Genomic DNA, 22,316 nt, shown 5'->3' on the forward strand with positions numbered 1-22,316 from the left:
ATTTTGATAGGTTTCTCTCTGTCAGCTCTTCCAAGGAGGAGGCAATGGGGGAGCAGTGTGAAGTGTCATCTTATAGGAATACACTGGAGGTTCTGCATGCAGCACACACAGACAGGGAGTGTGAATCAGAAGCGGGTTCTGCAGATATTCATTGTATAGACTCTCTTTATTATACTGTTGCACTCCTTCTCCCTTATATACAGTGAGTATGATCACTTCAGCTACACTAGAAGGATATATAGGGTGGAGATGGGACAGACCTGAGAGCTGCCTGGAGGGATTTGACAGGTGATGATGTAATTCTGTAGTTAACAGAAAGTCGGCCACAAAGTATAGACTGACATCCTGTACACAGGAGAGGAATCTCTGTATTGGTCGTTATTTTAGGGATCGATCACCGCACCCATCAGTCTTAAATGGATGCAAGTGATCTAGAATGCAGAACATTGCAGGTGGATTCTAGAAGATGTTTCCATTGTTTACAGCGTCTCTCAGGATAGTGAATGGACCCCTCCCGAATATTTCACTAATCCTGGATATATTTTTATCTCGCAGGTAAACAATGGGACGTCAACGCCGCTCTCAATGACTACGACCAGCTGCGACAACCCACTGCAGGCGGCCTGGCCCATAACTACAACGACCCGAGAAACTTCAAGCCCCTAGAAGCGGCTCGCCCCATGAGGCCGGCACTGCAGAGGCAGGATGACATCGTGCAAGGTGACTCGTGTCTGCTACATCTATGGGAGGAGGGTTCTTTCACACCTTAAAGGGGGTGTCTAGGATACTTTATCATTGCTGGGGAAGGTGAAACCAAAAAAAAAAACCCTTACCCGCCCATCTCCGATGAATCGGTTTTCCAGGACGCTGTCTAGTCCTGAGGGGCCCGGTCCTTTCCTGAGGCTGCTGATTGACTTCAGTGGTCCGTGCAGGGGCCATAGTCCTATAGGCACATAAGACGTGTAGGAAATTTGCCATTTTGAAGGCAAATTTCATGGGGAAATCACAAAGCCATTAATGCCCAAACCCCTGGCGATAAAAGTGAGGACACCCCTAAAGGATAATGAAAAAATTGTGCCCAATTCTCCATTTTCCCCCCTGGTGTCAGGTGACTGGTTAGTGTGGCAAGGTCTCAGGTGTGAATAGGGGGCGGATGTCTTACATTTGGTGTTATCGCTCTCCTACTGGTCACTGGAAGTTCAACATGGCACCTCATGGCTAAGAACTATGTTGCCCCCACGTAAAGATGGCCGAGGCTATAAGAAGATGGCCAACACCCGGACATTGAGCTGTAGCATGGTGGCCAAGACAGGTTTGCCTCACCATGGTCAGCCAGAGAAGTTGAGTGTCCATGCTCCGCGTCCTATCCAGACAAAGCTGTGAGTGCTGGCGGCGTTGCTGCAGAGGTTACAGGGGTTGGGAGAAAACACAAACAGCAGGGGTTGGGGTCAGCCTGTCCGTGCTCGGACCATACAATGCCGCACACTCCATGGCCCAGAAGGAAGTCTCTTCTAAAGATGATGCACAAGAAAGTCCGCAAACAGTTTGCTGAAGACAAGTAGACTTATTTGGTTCCGCTGGAGTCAATGGTGTATGATGGGAACCAGGCGAGGAGGGCAAAGACAAGTGTCAGGCGTGGTGGTGGTGTCATGGTTTGGCTCATTGAGGGATCCATGAATGCCAACATGTAGTGTGACCTACTGAAGAAGACCATGAAGCCCACCCTTCAGAAACTGGGCCTCAGGGCAACATAACCACTCCAAACACCTCCAAGACGTCCACCACCTGGCTATGGAAACTGTGAGGGTAACGTTGTTGGACTGGCCAAACATGTCTCCAGACCTATAGAGCAGGTGGAGGAGCGCGAGGTCTCTACTACCCACCAGCTACGTGATATCGTCATGGAAGAGGATTCCAGCGGCTCTAGTCAACTCCGTGCCCAAGAAGGTTAAGGCCATGCTGGAAAATAATGGTGGCCACACAAAGTATTCACACTTGGGGCACAATGTTCATTTAGGGGTGTCCTCACTTTTGCTGCCAGGGGTTAGACACTAATGGCGGTGTGTAGTGATTTCGCCCTGTTATACGAGCCCTGCACTGACTCCTGTACATTGTATCACAGGGTCAGATCTCCAGTCTTGTCTCATGTAAATATAGGTGAAGGGTGTCCTCACTTTTGCGAGATAATCTACACAAACCTTTGTCGGTTGTGTCCCTCCTGAATGCCGAAAGTGGCGATAAAAACTCAGAACGGTAAGAGATGCTGAAGTTAACTCCATAATAGCCACACAGGTTGAATACCTGGCCACCAGGGGGTAGCAGAGGTGCGGAGGTGTTTCTGTAACAAATGTGGCGGACACTATCTCTTTTGCCATACTCATTGCTGATCATTAAGGGGTTAAATGAGGATTCGAGGATCTATTTGGCGATCTGATGTCATCTGGTCCTGATTCCAGAGCCCTTCTTATAAAGGAGCGCTCCTTTCCTCTCACGCCCGCGTTCCTTCACCGTGACCGTTTCCTCGCAGTGCTGATGGCTTGCGATTGTTGTGTAAACCCTGAATAAACAAGGAGCGGGCCGCCCGTGACCTCTACATCTGACATGACAGGCCTAACACAACACTTGTAGCTGCAGAGATCCCTGGTGCTTGAAGCATGACAGGAATGTGTGTCAGAGGATCCTTCACCAACACCTGCGGGCGGCGCACAATCTGGGATATCGCTGCCCTCCAGGCATTGGCCAAAATCTTAAAGGAGCCTTCCAGTTTTATGTATATGACAATCTGCTGGTTGCCAATGAATGAACATGTCCACCTAGTAAAGGTCTAGCCTTGTCACAGCTGGGAGTTTGCTACAGTTGCACCCAGTCCAGGTTGCACTCGATAGGATAGATATATTACAATCACACTGATGGTTTGTTACAATGTGTCAGTGCTTGTTATTGTCTTGTGACGTTACTGATGCCTGGTCTCTCTCCTTACAGAGAAGCGCCTGTCCCGGGGCATCTCTCACGCCAGCTCCTCTATCGTCTCCCTGGCCCGCTCCCATGTCTCCAGCAATGGCAGCAGCGAGCACTCCCTGGAGCCCCCCGTGTGCACCTTCCAGCTCCCCGACCTGACCGTGTACAGCGATGACTTCCGCAGCTTCATCGAGCGCGATCTCATTGAGCAGTCCATGCTGGTGGCCCTGGAGCATGCAGGTGAGGTAACAGGGGCCATGATAATATTGTCGGTACTTTTAATACTGCTCCCTATGGACAAGCCTATAGATTATGTCCGTATTGGAGATGTGGCCATAGAACACTACAAGTCCCAGCATGTCATGTGTCTCCCCCTGCTGGTACGTGTAGGATTGCAGTCACTGCGGGTGATAGATGCAGCCTGTTTACTTGTGTGGGAGCGACACGGCCTGCTTTTCGGCAGATTCCTCCAGGCTGATGTCACCAGTGTTGTGACCGCCGCTGCCTGCTGCTAATTCATCCAGTTCCCCCATCCCTGAGGGGAGGGGGCGCTTCATCTGGGGTAATTATAACATTTTTTACATCGCCGTCTATTATACCTTATAATTACAGATGGTAATGATTCATGGGAAGAAGTCGCAGTGCTTATTACAGGGATTCACCCGCCTGACACCATCATTACACCGTATCACAGCGCCCTATAATCTGCCCGAAGCAGATATCGGCAAGTGTACGGTCCCTGATGTGCCTATAGAGGTGGTGGTGGGGGCTGGGGGGGGGGGTTAGGATTGCCCTACATAGACATTACTAGAGGACCCCATAGACATAGAAGCTGGTGACATCACTCCACCGCTCAGAAGACGGGGCTCTCAATGGGACCAAGAACATGGTCGCTTCCTCCGAGATGTATTCACGTGTCTCACAGACAGAAATTTGAGGAATTAATAATCCTGCGTTCTTCTACAACCCTACCCAGAGGCTCGGAGCGATGGCTGCCATGTGTAGAGGACAGCGGTAACATCAGCAATAACCCCGGTCTCTGGGCAAGCACCCGATTTCTGAATTGCCCCTCCTGGGGCAACAGAGTTTGCATGCAAGAGGAAATCTGAAGTCACCAGAGGCTGAAAATCCATCCTGACCTGTTACTTTCCACAGCTGAGGGTTTGTTACAAGTGTAGGACTACATTCTGTCTTATAATGATAGTTTGTTACACTGTATCAGTGCAGGTTGTTTAGGTCACGGAGGATTGGATACGCTACAGTTGTATCCAATCTTCCCTTATACATCTTACCTGCGCTGATACATTGTAGCGAACCATCAGTATTGCCTAGATGGCATTCAATTGTCACAAATCCTCAGCTGTCATATGTTTTAAGGTATAAAGAAGAATATCTCCATTCACTGACAGCAGGCAGAGATTTGGCGACATGGGGTTGTGCAGGACCTGATGGTTACACGCCTTGCCAATGTCGAGTCTGTCAGTCATAGTAAAATCCAGAGATCTGTCAGCACTAGACCAATAAAAGGGAAAGTAGCTGTCACATTGCCACATTCCCAGAATGCCCCAGGTGGTCATGTGACCTGGGGGGTGGCTCATAAATACATTTCTTCATGCTGCTTCATGTTGAGTCAACACGGGAGGCGGCGTGTCAGCGAGGAGTTGTCCGATGATGTAAACACATGGTGCTGCTGAGTGACACAACATGTGACAAGGGAATGAGAGGGGTTAAGTTTTCTCCCACTGGAAATAATGGCAGCAACGTTTTCTGTCCTCTGTCAGATGGCTTATCACAATGTAAGAGCAGCCGTAGCTAGGGCCGGGGCTAGGAGTCATCTGCAGGGGCCCCTCAGCTCCTCACCTGGAGGCTCCCCAACCTCCAGGCCGTCTGTATCTGAATGAAGCTTAGACTGAAAGTATGCGGAGGGGGAGGGAAAGGCCTCTGATGTCTCCGGCATTGACAAGTTGCACAAAATTTCACAGGTGTTTGCAGACCGGATAATAACCTTTATTTTATATACTGGTTTATCCAGAACAGTAACATTGATCAGCATAGTTTATATACATTACTTATCTATTACATCCTGTATTATACCCCGGAGCTGCACTCACTATTCTGCTGGTGCAGTCACTGTGTACATACATAACATTACTTATCCTGTATTATACTCCAGAGCTGCGCTCACTATTCTGCTGGTACAGTCACTGTGTACGTACATTACTTATCCTGTACTGATCCTGAGTTACATCCTGTAATATACTCCAGAGCTGCACTCACTATTCTGCTGGTACAGTCACTGTGTACGTACATTACTTATCCTGTACTGATCCTGAGTTACATCCTGTATTATACTCCAGAGCTGCGCTCACTATTCTGCTGGTGCAGTCACTGTGTACATACATTACATTACTTATCCTGTATTATACTCCAGAGCTGCACTCACTATTCTGCTGGTACAGTCACTGTGTACATACATTACATTACTTATCCTGTATTATACTCCAGAGCTGCGCTCACTATTCTGCTGGTACAGTCACTGTGTACGTACATTACATTACTTATCCTGTACTGATCCTGAGTTACATCCTGTATTATACTCCAGAGCTGTGCTCACTATTCTGCTGGTACAGTCACTGTGTACATACATTACATTACTTATCCTGTACTGATCCTGGGTTACATCCTGTATTATTCTCCAGAGCTGCGCTCACTATTCTGCTGGTACAGTCACTGTGTACATACATACATTACATTACTTATCCTGTATTATACTCCAGAGCTGCACTCACTATTCTGCTGGTACAGTCACTGTGTACATACATTACATTACTTATCCTGTACTGATCCTGAGTTACATTCTGTATTATACTCCAGAGCTGCGCTCACTATTCTGCTGGTACAGTCACTGTGTACATACATTACATTACTTATCCTGTACTGATCCTGGGTTACATCCTGTATTATTCTCCAGAGCTGCGCTCACTATTCTGCTGGTGCAGTTACTGTGTACATACATTACATTACTTATCCTGTATTATACTCCAGAGCTGCGCTCACTATTCTGCTGGTACAGTCACTGTGTACATACATACATTACATTACTTATCCTGTATTATACTCCAGAGCTGCACTCACTATTCTGCTGGTACAGTCACTGTGTACATACATTACATTACTTATCCTGTACTGATTCTGTATTATACTCCAGAGCTGCACTCTTATATTTGTCCTATGATCTGCACAGTATGACTATTTCTAGAGTTGCAGCTTGTGCTTCAGAGCAGCAGTCTTCTGTATCTGCAGACAGTAATTTTCAGCCATTTTGGATGTTTTATAACGCTGGTTCCTTTATCAGTCCTCTCCCGCCCTGCAGACATCTTCACCTTCCTTCTCCCAGTGAAGAATCTGATCCTCGGCCCAGTTGCTTTTAGTATATTATTCTATATATAAACTTGATAGGGGGCATTTACTTTCTCGGAGTGCCACAATGGGTTAATGTGTGTGTCTCTGTAGCGTGTACTACTTGTCCGTCTCTCTCTGGCTGGATCCTGTCCATTCGGCTGCAGACATATTGACTGTATGTGCTGTATGGAGCCATTGTCTGAGGACGCCTTCCTCCCAGCCTGGCCTGGTCTGTGCTGGTGGGCTCCGGTTCTGGATTGTCAGTGTGATATAATAATATGGGGTGGGCTCCTCTGCAGACCCCTGGGTGACAGCTCTTGTATTTGTCACCCAGCTTTCCCCATGTTCACTGTGTGATGGGCACATCTCACTGTCAGTAGGTGATTGACCAAGGTTTGTCTCTTCGTCCCGCGCAGGCCGTCTCAACTGGTGGGCACAAGTGGACCCGTCCTACCAGAGGCTCCTCCCACTGGCAACAACGGGGGATGGAAACTGCTTGCTGCATGCCGCCTCTCTGGGTAAGCCATTGAAAAACAATGAAGGGTATGGGGATGGATAATACCTGTGGATATTTCTAACAGACCGTGTTGTTTCAGGGATGTGGGGGTTTCACGACCGGGATCTTATGCTCCGGAAGTCTCTATACACGCTGATGGAGAAAGGTGTGGAAAAGGAAGCGCTGAAGAGGCGATGGAGGTTCCAGCAGACTATGCAGAATAAAGAGGTACAAGAGGGCGCAGCGCAGTGGGCATGTGGGTCTACAGCTAAAGGGGTTATCTGGACCCAAAACAATTCTTTATCTTACTGATGACCTATCTGCAGGATAGATCACCAGTATCTGATCTGTGCAGGGTCTGACATTTGGACCTGCACAGAAAAGCTGTTCTGATAGTATCTGGTGCAATGGGGACTCAAGTAATAAGGGCACTGCTGAAGTACCCCAGAAACAACAACATGCAATAGATGAGGCTGCATCTGTATTATACTGCAGAGCTGCGCTCACTATTCTGCTGGTACAGTCACTGTGTACATACATTACATTACTTATCCTGTACTGATCCTGAGTTACATCCTGTATTATACCCCAGAGCTGCGCTCACTATTCTGCTGGTACAGTCACTGTGTACATACATTACATTACTTATCCTGTACTGATCCTGAGTTACATCCTGTATTATACTCCAGAGCTGCACTCACTATTCTGCTGGTACAGTCACTGTGTACATACATTACATTACTTATCCTGTATTATACTCCAGAGCTGCACTCCCTATTCTGCTGGTACAGTCACTGTGTACATACATTACATCACTTATCCTGTACTGATCCTGAGTTGCATCCTGTATTATACTCCAGAGCTGCGCTCACTACTTGAATAGAAGCAGTGCTGCACACACTGCCTGTCCACTAGCAGCTTCCAGCACCCAGAAGCTGCCGGAAAAGCTGATCTGTATGGGGTCTGGGTGTCTGATTCCCTCCGATCACATACTGATGACTTATCCTGTGGATGAGAAATTAATTTGGGGCCAGATAACTCCTTTAAGATTGAGTACTGCATAGTAACACAGCGAGCAAGTAGGCTTATCGATTTCCTCCTGATTTTTTTTCAAAGAAGTTCTGCAGCAGTTGCATTATGTTTTATGGGCATCCCACCTGCTGCAGCAACTCTTAAACCAAAACGTGTGGCTAATCTTTTTGTAAAGCTCACCATGTTGGTCAGTATATAGCTGCAGCTATTCTCTCCCCTTCATGTAAGAGGTTCTGCAGCAGTTGTGGGTCTTGGCTGTGTTGGCACATATTAGAAGCCATCCCAGAGATTCTACACTTTCACAAAATTTCACAGCAGAGCAGCTGTTTTGGATGTTACGGTCGCCGAGGCCGTATTTGTTATGGTTTACTAATTTTTTTGGGCACCCCTGGGTGTTGCTCCCCTTGTAATTCCGTATTTCTCCTGCAGTCCGGCCTGGTGTACACTGAAGAAGAATGGCAGAGGGAGTGGAACGAGTTGATAAAACTTGCGTCTAGCGAACCCCGGATGCATTATGGAACCAATGGCTCAAATTGTGGAGGGTAAGTAGTTCCGTGCATGTGTCAGAGAGTTAGGGGTTAATCTGCTTCCTGTGCCTGCGCTCGTACAGGCGCGGACTCACAAGTAATCCTCCAGCGCTGCGCTCCACTCACTTGTTTATTCTGCGGCTGGGAGTGAGTTCCTTCCTCCTGCCGGCGTCACGGGTCATTCCTGGGGCTTTCACCAGAAAACGTGGCCAAGTCCGGGTCGTCTCTCACAACTTCTCATCCTCCTTAGGAGAGATCACATGACCTTTCTGTAGACTCCTTCTGGTGGTTAAAGCTGAAGATCGTGACTGTGATTGTATCAGCGTCTCCTCTAAGCCTGACAGGGTAACTTCAGGTATATACTCAAAGCTGTAGGGGGCGCCAGAGTCTGAAATCTGAGAAATACAGCGCCACTCTCGTCCGGTGGCTAGGTCTGGTACTGCAGCTCATCTCTATTCAAGTCAATAATACAGCACCAAACCCTGGTAATAAGAGCATGTGACTGGGATAGCCAATTGTAACAGTCCGCCATCTTGTCAGGTGGTTTGTAATGGCCACTGGAGGCGCTGGTTTTAGTGAGTAGGACTCTAGTATATCTGCTGGAGGGGCCCAAGTATAACGTATGATTGGTGGTCGGCCATGATCAGATCTCCTTGTCTTGCAGGGTGGAGAGCTCGGAGGAGCCGGTGTACGAGAGCTTGGAGGAGTTCCACGTCTTTGTACTTGCTCATGTACTCAAGAGGCCCATTGTGGTGGTGGCAGACACCATGCTGCGGGACTCGGGAGGAGAAGGTAGGTACAGGAGGGCAAGATGGTAGCGTGATAGTAGTGGAATGGTATACATGGCCCTGGTGGGCCACCATACCCATTACATAGACTACAGTGTGGTCGGCCATGTATAGTGGGGGTCATTCTGTATCCATTATCAGTGTGGTCATTGGAAATGCCTGAATAGAATTATAACAAGGAGGTCACCACTAGAGGGCGACTCCAGTATTCTGTGTACCTGGACTTTGTATTACTGTGCTCTAAGTAGCGTCTTTTCCGCTGACGCGGCAGAGTCCGAGCGGCCGAGGTTTTGTGAACGCTTCTGTTCTGTAATCTTTTCTTTGAAATGTGGATGCTTCGCTCAGCACAATGACAAGATCCCGCGGCTCGCCCTCCTCCAGATTGACGCTAGCAGCGAGATAGTAACTGAGCAGGGATACATTGGTGTACACGACCTATAGACTCACAGCTGCTGACGTGTCCTCGCCATCCCACACTATACACAATGGTGCAGGTTTATGAAGACCAGTCTGGCGGGAGACGTAGAGGCTCGTATACAAAGCGACCTTACAGATGGTGTTTAGTAAAAATGTCCTGCAGCTCCTATGTGGGTCTAACAAACACTGTGTAGTCTGACCTGCAGTTGATGGTAGGAAATATGGCCGCTGAACGCTGTCGGCTGACACTTCTGCTCTTTGTACTTCTAGCATTTGCCCCAATACCGTTTGGAGGAATCTACCTCCCTCTGGAGGTGCCACCTAACAAGTGCCACAGCTCTCCGCTCGTCCTGGCGTATGACCAAGCCCACTTCTCAGCCCTCGTATCCATGGAGCAGGGGGACCAGAGCAAGGAGCAAGGTAACGCCCAAGTCTGTCGAATGTCTTACCAGTATATATAAGATGAGATTATTCTGTACCTGGAGAATGGGGATCTGCCCAATCCTAAGGCCTCAGCCTGTAACTACATGTGATGGAATGAGTTCTGGCATTTCTATAGATCTATCTATCTATTCCCCATCTCTCTCTCCCCCCAACTCTCTCTCCTCCCATCTCTCTCTCCTCCCATCTCTCTCTCCCCCCATCTCTCTCTCTCCCCCCATCTCTCTCTCTCCCCCCATCTCTCTCTCTCCCCCCATCTCTCTCTCTCCCCCCAACTCTCTCTCCCCCCAACTCTCTCTCCCCCCAACTCTCTCTCCCCCCAACTCTCTCTCCCCCCAACTCTCTCTCCCCCCAACTCTCTCTCCCCCCAACTCTCTCTCCCCCCAACTCTCTCTCCCCCCAACTCTCTCTCCCCCCAACTCTCTCTCCCCCCAACTCTCTCTCCCCCCAACTCTCTCTCCCCCCAACTCTCTCTCCCCCCAACTCTCTCTCCCCCCAACTCTCTCTCCCCCCAACTCTCTCTCCCCCCAACTCTCTCTCCCCCCCCCCATCTCTCTCCCCCCCATCTCTCTCCCCCCCCCCATCTCTCTCCCCCCCCCCATCTCTCTCCCCCCCCATCTCTCTCCCCCCCCCATCTCTCTCCCCCCCATCTCTCTCCCCCCCCATCTCTCTCCCCCCCATCTCTCTCCCCCCCATCTCTCTCCCCCCCCATCTCTCTCCCCCCCCATCTCTCTCCCCCCCCATCTCTCTCCCCCCCATCTCTCTCCCCCCCCATCTCTCTCCCCCCCCATCTCTCTCTCCTCCCATCTCTCTCCCCCCCATCTCTCTCCCCCCCCCCATCTCTCTCCCCCCCATCTCTCTCCCCCCCCCCATCTCTCTCCCCCCCCCATCTCTCTCCCCCCCCCATCTCTCTCCCCCCCCATCTCTCTCCCCCCCATCTCTCTCCCCCCCCATCTCTCTCCCCCCCATCTCTCTCCCCCCCCATCTCTCTCCCCCCCCCATCTCTCTCCCCCCCCATCTCTCTCTCCTCCCATCTCTCTCTCCTCCCATCTCTCTCTCCTCCCATCTCTCTCTCCTCCCATCTCTCTCTCCTCCCATCTCTCTCTCCTCCCATCTCTCTCTCCTCCCATCTCTCTCTCCTCCCATCTCTCTCTCCTCCCATCTCTCTCTCCTCCCATCTCTCTCTCCTCCCATCTCTCTCTCCTCCCATCTCTCTCTCCCCCCATCTCTCTCCCCCCATCTCTCTCCCCCCATCTCTCTCCCCCATCTCTCTCCCCCATCTCTCTCCCCCCATCTCTCTCCCCCCATCTCTCTCCCCCCATCTCTCTCCCCCCATCTCTCTCCCCCCATCTCTCTCCCCCCATCTCTCTCCCCCCATCTCTCTCCCCCCATCTCTCTCCCCCCATCTCTCTCCCCCCATCTCTCTCCCCCCATCTCTCTCCCCCCATCTCTCTCCCCCCATCTCTCTCCCCCCATCTCTCTCCCCCCATCTCTCTCCCCCCATCTCTCTCCCCCCATCTCTCTCCCCCCATCTCTCTCCCCCCATCTCTCTCCCCCCATCTCTCTCCCCCCCATCTCTCTCTCCCCCATCTCTCTCTCTCTCCCCCCCATCTCTCTCTCTCTCCCCCCCATCTCTCTCTCTCTCCCCCCCATCTCTCTCTCTCTCCCCCCCCATCTCTCTCTCTCTCCCCCCCCATCTCTCTCTCTCTCCCCCCCATCTCTCTCTCTCTCCCCCCCATCTCTCTCTCTCTCCCCCCCATCTCTCTCTCTCTCCCCCCCATCTCTCTCTCTCTCCCCCCCATCTCTCTCTCTCTCCCCCCATCTCTCTCTCTCTCCCCCCCATCTCTCTCTCTCTCCCCCCCATCTCTCTCTCTCTCCCCCCCATCTCTCTCTCTCTCCCCCCCATCTCTCTCTCTCTCCCCCCCATCTCTCTCTCTCTCCCCCCCATCTCTCTCTCCCCCCCCCCCCCATCTCTCTCTCTCTCTCCCCCCCATCTCTCTCTCTCTCTCCCCCCCATCTCTCTCTCTCTCTCCCCCCCATCTCTCTCTCTCTCTCTCTCTCTCTCTCCCCCCAATCTATCTACCTATACTATATCTATAGTTAGCGCAGCAGCTCCTCATGCTGTGTAGCATAAGACCAGTATCTGTTACTATTGTGGATGTGCCTCACTATCGCCCCCTTTTCCTCGCCTACAGCACCTTTCATCCCCCTGACGGACTCTCAGCACAAGTTACTGCCGGTGCATTTTGCAGTCGATCCTGGAAAAGACTGGGAGTGGGGCAAGAACGACTCTGATAACGTCCGCCTCGCCAGGTATGTGGTGGTATACAGGCCTGTCTGTGCGCCTGGCTCTGGTCCAGTCCTGATCTCTTAGCCTTTCATTGGTACCACATGACTGTCACTCAGCTTTTTCGACTCCTGAAGAGCAGACTGACAATCAGTGTGTGTCATTCCATATAGAGAGAAGGAAAGCTTTCCTGCCACCATTCTAAATGTGTCTAGATATGAAGCTCAGAACTTTACCTAACTGGGTGACAACCTGAAGTAGTGGCCGTGGTGGTTGTCCCCAACCATTTCCTAAAAAGATAACCAAGAATCAATTTTTTACTTTGTGAAGATAATCGGGACCTAGAAATGGGATAGGGAACTGTCCTTTAGAAAGCCATGTTACTCATCCTGTGCCCAGGGGCGTTATAGGTATAAGGTATGTAGAGATCTGTCCATGTAGTCCCTGTGCCCCCCGCCCAGGACGCTGCGTCCTCTCCTTATGTCTGAGGGGGGATATAGGTATAAGGTATGTAGAGATCTGTCCATGTAGTCCCTGTGCCCCCCGCCCAGGACGCTGCGTCCTCTCCTTATGTCTGAGGGGGGATATAGGTATAAGGTATGTAGAGATCTGTCCATGTAGTCCCTGTGCCCCCCGCCCAGGACGCTGCGTCCTCTCCTTACGTCTGAGGGGCGTTATAGGTATAAGGTATGTAGAGATCTGTCCATGTAGACCCTGTGCCCCCCGCCCAGGACGCTGCGTCCTCTCCTTATGTCTGAGGGGGGATATAGGTATAAGGTATGTAGAGATCTGTCCATGTAGACCCTGTGCCCCCGCCCAGGACGCTGCCTCCTCTCCTTACGCTCTGTTATGTCATCTTATCGCCTGTGCCTATAAATGTTTCAGTAGCTTCTCCTGCCTTTCAGCTCCCATGTGGTGGGTGTAATATAATCTGCATTTCTCCTCCATCTGCCGCTCCGAGAACGGCTGCCATGATGAGCTCTAGTCCTCCAGACCTGAGCTGCTGTATTGTTGTGGTGGGAGCCATACACGGCTTTGCTCGTAGGTGGTTACATTGGTCATGTAGGCAGATCCAACCACACAACACGCACCCTCAGCGCACATTTTGATGACTGTTACACGTAGTCCTGACTCTATAGAACATATACGATCTCCGCCTGAAGCTACAGCTCTGTACAATTTAGGTGTTGTGGTGCAGTGTCCTTGGCATGGTAGGTAACTGGAATCTGGATGTAGGAGATCTACATTGTGCCGTCAGGCTGTGGTCCCCTGTAATTCTCTATTGGCGTCTGTGCACATTGGTTCATGTTACGCAGGTTTCAGGCTGCAGCAGTCTATACTTTGGGTTTTCACCGAGGCTTTTAACCCTTTGCAGTGCAGCAGACCTTGTTATGCCATGGCCTAACCATCTGTAGCGGTATATTTTATGTGCAGTATGTTGTGCATGAGATTGGGTTACATCTCGCCAGGTTTTCACCCCTGGTATTGGACTGCAGGTCGGCCTCAGATAACCCGCTGCTAGCTCATCTCGTGTGAACAAGGACTTAGGGGTCAGCAGGTTATGAATTTAAAGGGGATTGGTGTCAATCACTGGGGTCACTGGAGGCTGCCAACACTTGGGAGAATGGGGAACCTTCTTGTGAATAGAGCACCCGTGCACTTCCATGACCGGTGCTCCATTCACTACCATGGGGCTGTGGGCATTGCCAATGTTGCTGCACCAGTCACACGAGCGCTCCAGTCACAAGGAAACATTAGGGTGACTTTGGTTTTCTAGTCCTCCTGATCACTGGGTGACCCGATGTGCAGACCCGCAGGGTTCTGACACCTATCCCCTGTGCTGTGCAGCTTCCGTAACTGCACATCCCCTTTAACATTGCTGTATTGCTGCCCTCTTGTGGCCACTTTGCACCCTTCACTGTAGTGTTATCTGAATGGATCTATTGTTTCTCGGTCGCCGGTGACATTATGGTTTGATCTTCTCGTTTATGACCTTATATATTCTATTAATCTCATCCGATCAGACATTTCATATCAAACCTCCTTTACCTGTCGGATTCAACGACGTCACCTTCTAGTGGCATGAGCTGAATAATCATATGGCATCATACGTGTCTATATAAATATCTCACTGTTTGTTCTTGTGTTTCTAGTGTCACACTGTCATTGGAAGCGAAGCTGAACCTGCTGCACAGTTACATGACGGTCACCTGGCTGTCGCTGCCATGTGAGATGCAGGTAAGTGACAGCTGTGGGATTAAAGGCACCATGTGTGCAATAAGATGGGCCTGGAGATTGTCTAATAATTACTATGTCTGTGCTGTACGTTGTGTATGAACCACATATGTCCATGGGTTAGATTGGGTGGATGGGGTTTTGATAAACCTTGTAGATTTTTGTGCGGGAACATATCCGCCATATCTGCGTGTGGCCTAAAGTGCAATAACCAGGGCTCTGCGTCATATTAGGTGGCTCTTCTGGCCCTGTCCCACCACTTCAGGAGTCTTCAGGGCTCACGACAACTTGAGATGTCCAGACTATTGGAGAATCGCTCAGTCATGTTGCTGCAAAGCGATTTCCGCAGTGTTGGGGCTTATTCAGCCATAATATAAATTCTGCTAGTGAGGATCCCTGCCCTGTCAGCCTGTGTAAAGCTCCATACACACTGTGCTGAATTTAGTAAATCCGCTTCTGATATCTTTCTGTATGTTTACAGGCTCCTCTCGCCCAACCCGAGTCCCCGACCGCTTCTGCCGGCGACGATGCCAGGTCTGCGGCCGAATCTGGCGAGTCCGACAAAGAGTCTGTATGCAGCAGCTCCGCAAGCAATGGAGGCAGCAAAACCGGGAAGGAGAAAGACAAGGAGAAAGAGAAGTCAAAGAAGGAGAAGGACAAGGAGAAAGATAAGAAGCGAGCAGACTCCGTGGCCAACAAGCTGGGCAGCTTCGGGAAGAGCTTGGGCAGTAAACTGAAGAAAAACATGGGAGGCTTAATGCACAGCAAGAGCGGCAAGTCTGGAGTCAGCAACGGGCAAGGGGACACGCTGGAGAAGAAGAAGAAAGGCTCCTTGAAGGGCCGAAAAGGCAGCAAAGAGGATTCCTCGCAAGGAGACCTCTCCACATCATCCGAGAAGTCCTCTGGTAAGTCAACGACCGACAAGGCCCAGGGGGATCCTTACAAGTACAGCCATGACGTCAAGCTGAGTCTGAGCATCTTGAGAGCAGCCATGCAAGGAGAACGCAAATTTATCTTCGCCTGCCTCCTCAAAACCAGCGACCGTCAGCCTTACCAGAAGCAGATGATCCAGAGGTATCTGGCAGACGCTCAGGAAAGGTTCATAGCCGAGCAGAAGCAAAGGGAGGCCGAGAAAAAGACTCTAATGAACTGCGGCACCGCCAAGAGACTGGAGCCAGACATGCTGCAGCCGAAAGCTGACGACCTGCTCCCGCTCCCCACCTACTCCCAAGTGACTAATAACTACGGCCTGGACTACGGGCCCGGGATGAAGGGCGCCCTACCTTCCAGTTATTCCGGGGGCTTTACCATCCCCAGACCTTCCATAGTCAACACGTCAGACAGTTCCCACCCGCACAGCTACCAGGAAGGTCGGCGGCAGGTAGCGGGCGGCTCTTGCAATAATCTGCCCTCCTACGCCACCCTCCCCCGACACTGCGTGCAGACCCGGCCGCACCCCTACCAGTCCAGTCCCCCCCACCTGGGCCGGCTTTCTCCCTCAGAGTCCGAACTTCCCCCAGTTTATCCCGCGGAGGGTGACCAGACTGTTTGCATTGTGCACAGCAATGGCTACCAGGAATACACAGACCCCAGCACCCTGTCCAGAGCGGCGACCTCTGACGGCAGCAAGGTGCGGACACACTACAACGTCCAGCAGACCAAGTGTAAGCAGACGCACTGCAATTTTTACGGACATCCCGAAACGGGCAACTACTGTTCGTGCTGTTACAAAGAGGAACTGAGGCGGAAAGAGCGGGAAAAACAGGCGCTAATACACCGGTTCTGAGAGACTATAATCCGGGAAGTGTTCCAGTAGGGGGCAGCGTTGGGGAGGATGCAATATGTTTCTACAGACTTTTCCTTTAAGTGTTTTCTGGTTGTTTTTGGTGCATAACCGCTGTACACGTTCTAGATGAGGAGGAAGCACCGGATTAGTTCCTCAACTAGAAAAAAAAAATCTAATGCAAATTTGGTAATTTTGTAAGTGACACATTTTAACAACTTTGCCTCCTTAGCACTTTAGGCAATTCCCCCCCCCCCCCCTGTTATTTAAAGTCACGACCCCCATGGTTTGGAGGGAGTTAGTTCCTCCCAGGACGCTGCATCCATCATGATTGGGCAACTCTCTCCAGGCCCGGGATTTTATTTTGTTTTGTTCCCCCCTCCCCCTCACAATAAATCCATCGCTGCTGCATTGTCATTGCTTTGCGGTCCGCACGTGTCGCCACCATTTCTGTTTTTATTTTTCTTATTTTAATTGAATTTGTCAGGTGACGTTTGCAGCAAATGTGCTGGGAGAGAAGCTGAGCTGTGATATATAGAGGTATAGGATCGAGGAGAGAAGCTGAGCTCTGTGATATATAGGGTATATGATAGAGGAGAGAAGCTGAGCTGTGATATATAGAGGTATAGGATCGAGGAGAGAAGCTGAGCTCTGTGATATATAGGGTATATGATAGAGGAGAGAAGCTGAGCTCCGCCCACACAGGATGATTGACAGCCTTCTCTCCACATGTACTGATACAGGAAGAGCTGTCAATCACACTGTGTGGGCGGAGCCTGTCCATATCACAGAGTTCAGCTTCTCTCCCCTTGTCTTATCCTGCACTCTGATAGGACAGCAGAAATCACCTGACCTGCTTAGAGGAGAGAAGCTGAGCTCCGCCCACACAGGATGATTGACAGCCTTCTCTCCACATGTACTGATACAGGGAGAGCTGTCAATCACACTGTGTGGGCGGAGCCTGCTCCAAATCAGAGTTCAGCTTCTCTCCCCTTGTCGCTTGTCTTATCCTGCACTCTGATAGGACAGCAGAAATCACCTGACCTGCTTAGAGGATATTCCAGGACTTGCTATGGATGTTTTACCATTAAAGGGAAAAAAAAGTCACATTTTTGTCATTCTGAAAATGGAAACTTTTTGTTTAAAGGGGTATTTCCATACTGGCAAATTGCTACCGCGATAGGAATAAGTGCTACCCTGTCCCGGGTCCTTAGGGCTGCCATCTACGGGAACAGGCTCTATAGCGCCCCCAATAGGGATCCACAGGTAGATGTGCTATGCTGTTCCTATAGCCCCATTCTTCTCTATGGGGGTTACAGGGACAGTATAGAGCAGCGCTGCTCAGCTCTTCTCTAGGGGCTGGGACTTAGGAGCAGCCATTTGCCAAGACAGGAATATCCCTTTAATTCTGAAAACGAAATATTTGTACGTTGGGTCTTAGAGATTTTAAGTCCAGTTCTATATTAATTGAGTTTTCTGGCCACAAATGGAGTTTTCATCCTGATGACCAATTCTTTGAAGTCCTGGAGCCGGCAATGGACGGGGAACGTGTGCGAGCTGCTCTTTGTCGTGTAATAGTCATGGCGCTGCAATTCCTTGAACCACCACTAGCTGCTGGTACACATAAAGGAGCGGTGCTGCACACGCTCTCCGTCCGGTCGCAGGATTCAAGAACAACCGATCTGTGCGGCGTCCGGCTGTCTGACGCCCATGGACGACCTACTATCCTTTGGTCATTGGACTATAGACTGAATTTGGGGCCACAGGATCGGGATATTGGTTACCTACCCATAGGATAGCCCATCCGTATGAGATCACTGGGGTCTGACTCCTTTGCTCACACGAGTACCCCCACCGTTTCACGCAGCCGAATGGTGGTGTCAGGAGTCGGACCCTTCCCAACCAGATACTGATGGCCTATCCTAAGGGCACCGCATCAATATGATCACTTATTATGTCCAGTAGATCCCTCCCAGAATAAAAAGGAAGTGGCATGAGGTTACCGCTTACTGGGTTGTGTTCGCTTTAGTTGCTGAGCCTTTTTTTTTTTTTTTTTTTTTTTTTTTAGCAAATTGTCAGATTTGATCAATGGCACGCCATGCAGTGATGGGTATATATGTATATGTCTGTAATATTTTCTCTATATGGCCCTATAATGTCTGGAGCCTACACTTGTACCCCAGAAATGATCTGATCCTGCTGATCCTCTTGGGGTCTGTCCACACCTTAGAGTCCATGGACATGAGTGTGTGCGTCTTACATGGGGGCTGAGCGTAGTCGGATGACTCTCGGAGTATTCAGTGTTACACTTACGTCCAGATCACGGAAGCCCCATAGACGTGAACGTATCCCGGAATACTCCGACTGCGTTCCGTGATCACCTCGACCCCACATGTGACGCACGCTCGGCCGAGGGTCCGGTTGTGGCCGCCACTGTGGGCCGTGTCATGGCTTCCTCACTAACTCTCTCACTAATAATCATGTCCTATATAGAGATGCATCTCCGGCTCTGTTCTGTAGAGCCGAGTCCTCGGGGGAGGAGCGAGAGACGACCGAAATCTATTTTTTTATATTTTATAGTTTTAACGTTAACCTAAGAGAAGCCGATGGAGAAATGTAATTGAAACTGATAGTAAGGCGTCCTTGTCGCCTATCAACCCGTTTCGCTTTCATTTCTGTGGGAAAATGAAAGCGGACGTGTGATTGATTGTTGCGCCGTGATAAAGGAGGCCTTGTGTGTGACCGTCATCAACGCCATGTACATACGACTACGGCAGAAATGGTTATTTTATGCAACGCTTTGAATGTTTGAGGTTTTTCTTGCTGAATTTTTTTAATATTTTTTTTTTTAAGAAAAGTTGGTAATCTTCCGAGACAACTTCTCCGGTATGTTCTGATCTAAGTAACGGGAAGCGTGTTTTGTATACTCGGAGAGTAATGCTTTACCTGTAAGAGTCCCCGTCACACACTGGAGGCGGCCATTTTGTAGAAGACGGAGGTTTCTTACTATGTAACTACCAATATATTGACAATGGGGTTGTCCGACTACTGGGGTCCCTCCGGTATGACAATAGGGGTGTTTGATAATCTGACGACTGGGGTCCCCACGTTCTGAATGTGAATGGTTCCGCATTCTTTGTATAGGTCCTGGACGCACGGCGTGTCTGTGCTGTGTACAAAGAACGCAAGTAGGCCTCATCCACATGACCGTAGTTTCCCAAAGTACATGTCCATTCATTTCTATGGGCCTAGTACAGAAGGGGGACTTCTATAATATATATATCCCACACACACTAGGCCTACAACAAGATGGCCGCCTCCAGTCTCTTCCTCTGTGCCCCGCTACGTACTAACGCTCTACGTTATTTTTGGTTCTATATTAGTAATGCAACGTTGCATTAATTCTGAATGTCGAAATATGCAAATCTCCCAGTGTGTCCCCCCCCCCCCCCCCCCCCGGAGGATGGAGAGGTGACACTGGCTTCTGTTTGCACATTGTAAAGTGTATATAGGACTATATATATATATATATATATATATATATATATATATATATATATATATATATATATATATATATTAGGGACCCGGCCTCTTCCGAACTGACGACACAATCAGCAGAGACGCCCGTAACGCGGTGAAACTTAGCAGTATTTGCACAAACCTTTCTAACTGTAGAGCACAACATGGCGGCGTGTATTGTAACCGTGTGTTTTCACCCCTCCCCCACCCCCTTTTTTTTTTTTTTTTTTTTTTTCTTGACAAAGCTTTAATAACTTGTGTAGGGAGCGGCAGCGCCACTGACAATGGATTGCAATAAAAGATTCATTAAACTAAGGTTTTACCATTTTGCAGAATTTCATTTATTTTTTTTTGCCCCCCCCCCCCCCCTCCCCTCTTTTTTTCTTGTCAGGTTTTGTCCGCTGCCCCCTGTGGGGCGAGGCGATCATTACATGGAAAGTTGGTGATTAGTTAAAGTGCCTTCAATAAAGTATATTACGCAGCAGACGATTGTGCTTCCATGTCACCTTCATTCATGGCTCGCTTTCTGTTAATAAAATGGCTTTTGTGTGTCCGTCATCCTGTGTCGTCTGGTTGCTTTGTCGTGTCTTCTGACAGATTGGTGACCGCTCGTTCGCCAAGACCCGGCCTGAGCTGACCATGTGTACACGGAGTCTAAGGGAAGGGGCTACTACGTCCCCACCCGTACTTAAAGGGATGGTCTATTCTAGTGCTAGGCCATACGCTGCAGATTCTCCTTTGGTGGGTCTGACCAACCATCTGATGTATGGGGGTGTCCTGACTTTTTGGCAGTACCACATATACAAGGGAAAGAAGGAACGGCCATCTTGGATTTCACCTTTACTTCTCACAAGAGATGAGCTGAAGCTAATGGTGTCTGATAGTAGTTACTTCCCTCAGACACATGCAGGCTTGGATTCGCCAAGAGTGGGGGTGTCATGGTGTAGGGCTGGCTTTTGTAAGCCTTGACATCAAGCGTCCGGCCCTCCATACTGACTGAAGCCTGGCCTACACCCTGAGGTGTTATACAAGTGCCCCCCACTAGTCAAATGGGTTTTCTTTACCCTCAAGTGATTTCAAGAAGTTCATGGATCCAGTTAAAGTTTAGAGAGGACGCCATATTTGTGGTATAGGGGTGCAGAGGTGGTAGTCACAGCTGCCTAGGCCTAAGTAGATGTGACAGTAGAGCGTCTTATGCGTAGAGATGGACGAACTGCCTCAGAATAAGTCGGGTTCAACCTAAATATCCCAAATTGTTCATTTAGTTTTGTTTGTTTAGGATTAATAGAAGGGATGCTGCAGCATGCATTGCGGTAAATGATTATGCTCCGAGGTCTCTTTATACCTCCTGTTATAGTAGGTGGAGGCCCAGGGGAGGTGACAAAAATAAACCCATTAATGCTCTCCGTCCCTCACCTCTTTTAGGCCTTGTTGTGGCATTTAGCGCTCTCCTGGTGATGTCATGTGCCCGGGGTCAGGATGCAGAGTGTCAGGATGAGTATCCCGTCACCTAGGGGAATGAGCGAGCGCTCCGGACACAGCGAGGAGGCTCGAGAGGAGCAGGAATAGAAGTATACAGGTTTTACACCTCCCCGGCCTCCACCAAGTTTGGACAGAAATGAAAAATCTTCAGGAGTTCGTCCATCTTTACTTATTAGCCGATTGGGTGCTGATACTAACAGGACAGAAGGCTCAGGAATGGTGGGGAGATGGTGAGACTATCCCAAATATACTGGAATCGGTGGAGCGGAGCCTACTGGAGGATGCATAGAGGTGGAGATTGGTATGGTCCACCCAGAATAAAGGGAGTGGGTGAGAGGCGTCCTAAAGTAACCTATGTTATATGTTGAGCCTTCTATAGTATGTCAGGCTAAGGAAATAAATATAAATAGATAGCTTCAAGAGGTAGTCACCAGAAATGGTCTTCCAACAGTCTTGAAGGAGTTCCCAGAGATGCTTAGCACTTGTCGGCCCTTTTGCCTTCACTCTGCGGTCCAGCTCACCCCAAACCATCTGGATTGGGTTCAGGTTTGGTGACTGTGGAGCCCAGGTCATCTGGTGTAGCACCCCATCACTCTCCTTCTTGGTCAAATAGCCCTTACACAGCCTTGAGGTGTTTGGGGTCATTATCCTGTTGAAAAATAAATGATGATCCAACTAAACGTAAACCGGATGGAATAGCATGCCGCTGTAAGATGCTGTGGTAGCCATGCTGGTTTAGTATGCCCCACAGAGTCACCAGCAAAGCACCCCCGCTCCATCACACCTCCTCCTCCATGCTTCACGGTGGGAACCAGGCATGTAGAGTCCATCCATTCACGATTTCCGCATCACACAAAGACACGGTGGTTGGAACCAAAGATCTCCAATTTGGACTCATCAGACCAAAGCACAGATTTCCACTGGTCTAATGCCCATTCCTTGTGTT

General features: G+C 49.7%; 1 protein-coding gene across 2 annotated transcripts in view; it reads left to right on the forward strand.

The window, feature by feature from the left end:
- The window catches only part of OTUD7B (OTU deubiquitinase 7B), a 41,698-nt gene extending 21,323 nt beyond the window's left edge, over positions 1 to 20,375 (forward strand). For both annotated transcript variants that reach the window (XM_075283169.1, XM_075283170.1), the window contains exons 2-11: positions 556 to 720; positions 2,983 to 3,198; positions 6,777 to 6,878; positions 6,957 to 7,084; positions 8,318 to 8,430; positions 9,080 to 9,207; positions 9,891 to 10,040; positions 12,257 to 12,374; positions 14,502 to 14,586; positions 15,065 to 20,375. In XM_075283169.1, the coding sequence (XP_075139270.1) occupies positions 556 to 720; positions 2,983 to 3,198; positions 6,777 to 6,878; positions 6,957 to 7,084; positions 8,318 to 8,430; positions 9,080 to 9,207; positions 9,891 to 10,040; positions 12,257 to 12,374; positions 14,502 to 14,586; positions 15,065 to 16,369 (2,510 nt within the window). In that variant the 3' untranslated portion in view covers positions 16,370 to 20,375. The remainder of the gene's footprint in view (positions 1 to 555; positions 721 to 2,982; positions 3,199 to 6,776; positions 6,879 to 6,956; positions 7,085 to 8,317; positions 8,431 to 9,079; positions 9,208 to 9,890; positions 10,041 to 12,256; positions 12,375 to 14,501; positions 14,587 to 15,064) is intronic.
- The last annotated feature ends 1,941 nt before the right edge of the window (positions 20,376 to 22,316 follow it).

Source organism: Leptodactylus fuscus, chromosome 7 (assembly GCF_031893055.1).
Source record: "Leptodactylus fuscus isolate aLepFus1 chromosome 7, aLepFus1.hap2, whole genome shotgun sequence".
In the NCBI taxonomy this organism is placed as follows: domain Eukaryota; kingdom Metazoa; phylum Chordata; class Amphibia; order Anura; family Leptodactylidae; genus Leptodactylus; species Leptodactylus fuscus.